The sequence below is a fragment of the Protobothrops mucrosquamatus genome, unplaced genomic scaffold (assembly GCF_001527695.2).
Source record: "Protobothrops mucrosquamatus isolate PMUCROS unplaced genomic scaffold, P.Mucros_1.0 scaffold1126, whole genome shotgun sequence".
Classification (NCBI taxonomy): domain Eukaryota; kingdom Metazoa; phylum Chordata; class Lepidosauria; order Squamata; family Viperidae; genus Protobothrops; species Protobothrops mucrosquamatus.
The window spans coordinates 344,545-349,929 of record NW_015387344.1 but is presented as its reverse complement, the minus strand read 5'-3'; the positions used below and the strand labels follow the sequence as shown (position 1 = coordinate 349,929).

The following is a 5,385-nucleotide window of genomic DNA, read 5'->3' as shown; positions in this document are numbered from 1 at the left end:
GCAATCATTGCAAAGTGGGACAGATGGTTAATGAATAATAGATTACCAATTTCTTATTTTTCCTTCATTTTTGTGTAGGAGCTCGTGTCTGCTTGGGAGAACTCCTTGCAAAGATGGAGCTATTCAACATCTTTACCAGGCTGCTGAGGGCATTTAGGATGCAGCCACCAGAAGGTGTGGAAAAACTCAGTGAAAAATTAATAGTAGGGGCAGTTGTGCATCCCGCTCCCTACAAGATTTGTGCTGTCCCTCGTATCAGGACACCATAATATGGGCAAACAAAATGAGGGCCTTGTGTCACTTGTCCTTACCGGAACGTGAGTTGACAAAGCACCCGAAGACGCTGTTTACTCATGAAATGACAGTTTAATCAGGAACAAGCTTCTGACGTTAGCAAAGACCTTCAGCCTGAGGCTCTTTACAAATAAAGTTTACGCTGGGAGCTACTGCCTCCCAGCATTATTTAAATACACTCCCAAGTTCACCCCACCCTCCACCACGCGACACCACCACACCCCCACCCTCCTACATCACACCCTCCTATTCCCCCAACCAGCATCTTTCAGTCAATTGCCCCATTAGTCTCTCCGTCTGGAACCTTCCTGCCAATGCCCTGTGCTTCTGTGGCGACGCCCTGTGCTCTCCGGGCTGCCTCCCCTCAGCTGATTGTCAATTACAGCTGCTCGTCGGCTTGCTGACTGCGATGCTGCTTCTCCCCCTCCTTGTGTGTCGAGCCCAGGAGGGCTTGACACCTTGTTTATTATATGTTATGATCTCTCCCTTTTCAACATGTTTGTAGTTTGATCCCCTTCGAGTTTGGCTCTTCAGATCTTGCTGAATGACTCCTCCCGGCATCTCTCGAGATTCCCAATCATACTTGGCAGCCACATCTAGCTCTCTCATACCTGCGTAAGCCCTGGGAAAGGGGCTAATGATGTAACTAGGGCTTGTCAAAAGTCTCCTATTGCTACTGCTCATGGGATCATGGGCAATTCCTGGAGAAAGAGAAGGAGGACTTTATACTTAAGGGTCTGGGAGAAAAACCAGATCTTCAAGGCCTTCTGGAACATCATGAAGGTGGCAACCACATAGCTTTCAGGAGGTACCTTATTTCTGAGGGCAGGTGCTGCAAGAAAGAAGGCATACTCTCTGGGTCCCAAAACATGGCATAAAGCTAGGACTTATTTTCAGGGCAAGCCTTACTTTTAAGGAAACATGATAGTTGTAGATCTAATAGAAACCTCCCTCTTGCTGTATTCTTGGCAGAAGGAAGCAAGATGGCCTCCCTCTAATGCCTCAGAAGCCAGAGGTTGATCAGGGCCCTCAATGTCTTCCCCCAGGAAAGGGGGGGCCAAGCTGTGCAAGGGAGGCCTTTCCAACAAAAGGGTTTCTCTTATCCTCCATCTTGCCTTTGCTGCCTCTCAGAGGGGCTGAGGAAATGGGAGCAGCTCCTCAGCCAGAGACATTGCTGAGGGGAAAATGGCGGGAAAAAGAAAGGCCTCTGGTGATGGCGGGCGACACGCGGCATCCCTGCTCTCTGGGAGCCTCACTGGTCATCCAAGTGATCCCGAAGGAGGGAAAGGCCATAAGAGTGACCTCTTGGCTTTCTCTGTCCCTCACAAAAGGAGGAGAGGGAGGAAAGGTTAAGATAAACCTATATTGTAGCCTTTCACCACACACATGTTGACCAATACATGACTTGATGGCACATAATTAATTAATACCGTTTAATAAATTATTCATAATTATTATAATTAATAAAACCTTTTGCTTTTTAAAAATATTATTCAAACCCCTAAAACTCATATTTAAGAGATATTAGATAAGACATTTTTAATTAGTTATTTAATCAGGCTTATACAGTATTACATTACAGTTATACCAACAGCAGGTAAAGATCACACCCAGTGCGTTAATTATTATCCAATCTCATTAATTAATATTGATACCAAATACTAACAGTGCTAGCACACAAATCACAGCAAGTGATACCGTTTGTTATTAAGAATGATCAAGGAGGGTTTATAAAAACTAGGCAAGCAGAGACAACATTAGATTAGGTGCAGATCTAACAGACTTGAATAAAAATAAAGATCAAGTTGTAATCTTATCATTAAATGCTGAAAAAGCCTTTGATAAAATATATAAAGAGTACATTTTTGCTCTACTAAATAGATTTGGATTTCCTTTTGGAATTCATAAAATGGATTAAGATATTATATGAGTCTCCCACATCTAAAGTGAAGGTTAATGGTATGTTTTCTATTTTTCACTATTCAGAAGAACTAGACAACGATGTCCACTTTGCTTTTTAATATCTGTGTAGAATCCTTAGCTTGTGCTATTTGAAATCTACAGAATAATACATTTTTAGAATAGAATAGAATAACAGAGTTGGACGGGACCTTGGAGATCTTCTAGTCCAACCCCCTGCTTAGGCAGGAAACCCTAAACTATTTCAGACAAATGGTGACATATCTCAGTGAACACAAATTGGTTTCTTTTGCAGAAAACATTCTTTTGTTTATTTGTAAACCTCATGCCACTTTCCCCCATTGATGCAAAAGTTAGATGCTTTTAAAAAGATAAGAGGATATCTATAAACTGGTCCAAATCAGAACTGATGTCAATAAGTGAAAATTGGGTTACCCATCCATTTAAATCTACAGAAAAACCACCCATACTAACCAGGTGCTCCACTACCAAAGCAATAACCCAATATCCCAAAAAAGAAGCTGCATAAAGACTTTATTTAAACGAGCCCAAACACACTGCAGCAACCGCGAATAGCAGAAAAAGGAAATGGAGCATCTATACAACACATTCCAACAAAATGGATACCCATGCAACTTTGTCAAAAAGTCCCTGACCACTCAACCCAATACAGCACAACCAACACAAACCCTAAAAAGAATTACACTGCCATACATCAAGAATATCTCAGAAACCACCAACAGACTACTACAGCCACATGGATTCAGGGTAGCACACAAGCCAACTAAAGCCCTTCAAAACATCCTAAGTAAACCAAAACCCTTAGCAACCCCAGAAGAAAAAAACAGGAGCCATTCTACAGCAGGACTTTTCAAGCTGTGATACACGTACCACTGGTGGTACTTCGGCACCTGGCAGTTGGTATGCATACCACGGGTTGAAAAGCACTGTCAAAAAAGAGTAAAAAAAAGTGTAAAAGGGATGAGCTGAAGCGACGGCAGTGCCAGAGAGGCCTGGAGGAGAATCGGCTGGAACTGTGGTGTTGCTGGGGCTCTGCTGAGAGCCCAGGATCAGCTCACGTGGCTACAGCTGATCGGCACTCCCATCAGCCTGGGGGGGGGGTGGTCGGTCTTCAGGCGGAGATTCAGCTGGAGCAGCATGTTGCCAGGGCTCTGCTGAGAGCCCAGGATTGGCGTGCACACCTCCAGCTGATCGGTGCTTCCAGACACCTGGAGGAGAAAAGGAGGAGGAGGGGGGGGAGAGAGGAGAGGATATAAAAGGAGGAAGGGAGAGAGAAGAGGATATAAAAGGAGGAGGGGAAGAGGAGAGGGGATATAAAATGAGAGGGGGAGAGGAGAGTGTCCTGGTTCCGACAGATGAAACTCTTCAAAGAACTTCGAGGCATTGTTTACCTTAAAGAAATCTTTATTTGAGTAGCATAGCATCGGCACTTACATAGCCAAAGCATGTAATCTGAATTCCCCTCCCCTGAGCACATAGTACCAAAGCACAATTCCCTCCTCTAATTTACCGTCATAAATCACATTCTCCAATTAGTTTGAAATGCAGGCTTTCCCTCCAGTTCTCCAGCCCGCCAATTCTTATCATCTCTTATTTCAAAAACAAGTTCTCACACTAGTTACAGTATTGTTATGTCTAACTAAACCCCCATGCACATTCCTCCCCCCCCAGTATCATCTAATTCTAACTCTAATTCTAAGAGTAAAACATATGAAGGAAAATGGTTGCATCTCCATATGTTGTCAAAGCAAAAACATCCGGTTAGCAGCGTTGACATTGAGGATATAAAAGGAGGAGGGGGAGAGAAGAGAGGATATAAAAGGAGGAGTTAAACTGGTATTCCCCCCCCTTTTTATGGTTTGTAATGTTTTATTAGATTATAGAATAAAATACAAAAATACAAAAGCAAATAGTAGGACACAGTGGGGAGGAAAAAGGGAAAGAAAAGTGAGGGGGAGAAGGGAAAAAGAAAAGAAAAGGCATTGACTTCTAACTTCCTCTGTTGCAGTAGAATGAAGCATTAACATCGAATCTGAACTTTTTACTTTTCCATAATAGTCTAAACCAGTGATGGCGAACCTTTTAGAGACTGAGTGCCCAAAAACTGGCCCCACCCCTGCTCCACCCCCTACCCCGCCCCTGCCCCACCCCGTCTCCTGCCCGCAGGGCCACTCACCACCTCCAGGGCCCGCCACAGATCGCCCAGGCAGCCCAGCAGCACCATGGCGGCCACGCCCTCTGTCCGCGCCCCACAGCATCAACTGTGCGGGATGGGGTGTGAGGGCAGAGTCTTGTCTACACTGCCTGGCTGCCATGTCCTTGGCTGTGCTGGTCCGTGTGGGCTATGCTTGGGGGCGACTCTCTTCCAGGGGGGTCGCTGGTGAGGAGGGGGTCGTGGGGGGAGGCGAGGCTGGGGCAACGGCACATGTACCCATAGAGAGGGCTCCAAGTGCCGCCTCTGGCACGCGTGCCATAGGTTCGCCACCACTGGTCTAAACTAACCATTTCTAGAACAACAAATCAATCTAATCAGTAAATCCCAAAATCCCCCCTGCCCTTTTTTTAATCATCAAGTTTTTGACACCTTGCTAAGCATAGAAGTGGAACAATCTGTGAAAAGATTGAAAAGTCCCCTGATCTACAACATACAATGTAAGAACTGCAACAACCACTATGTAGGACAAACAGGCAGACGAGTGGCAGAACGCATCCATGAACACCAACTGGCAGTCAGAAGACATGATGGGTTTTTTTTAATTTCACAAAATATAGACAGATTTAACCATAGTTTCAATTGGGAAAATGTGACAATCCTAGACCAGACCAAATCCAAAAATGCCAGGTGATGGCAACAAAATGCCAAAGAAATAAAATAAAAATACAGCAATAAAATAACTGCTGTGAGACATTTGTATGCACAGAGATGGAATGACTTACAAATTCCCACAATGGAAGAATGGATGTTGGTTAGTGGAATTGGCTGAGATGACAGACTTGAATAATGGGCACTATCCAACAACATGAAATTTGGAGAAATGTGGAGAAAAGCAAGGTTTTACACCTAGGCAGGAAAAACCAAAGGTACAAATACAGATTAGGGAAAACCTGGCTCAAAAATAGTAACTGTGAGAGGGACCTTGGAGTCCTAGT

The 5,385-nt window shown here is 44.3% G+C and overlaps 1 protein-coding gene across 1 annotated transcript in view; it reads left to right on the top strand.

The window, feature by feature from the left end:
• LOC107291420 (cytochrome P450 2J5-like) overlaps positions 1-295 on the top strand; it is a 27,064-nt gene extending 26,769 nt beyond the window's left edge. Inside the window, exon 9 of the mRNA XM_015820415.1 lies at positions 79-295. Within this exon, the coding sequence (XP_015675901.1) occupies positions 79-269 (191 nt within the window). The 3' untranslated portion in view covers positions 270-295. The remainder of the gene's footprint in view (positions 1-78) is intronic.
• Positions 296-5,385: the final 5,090 nt, after the last annotated feature.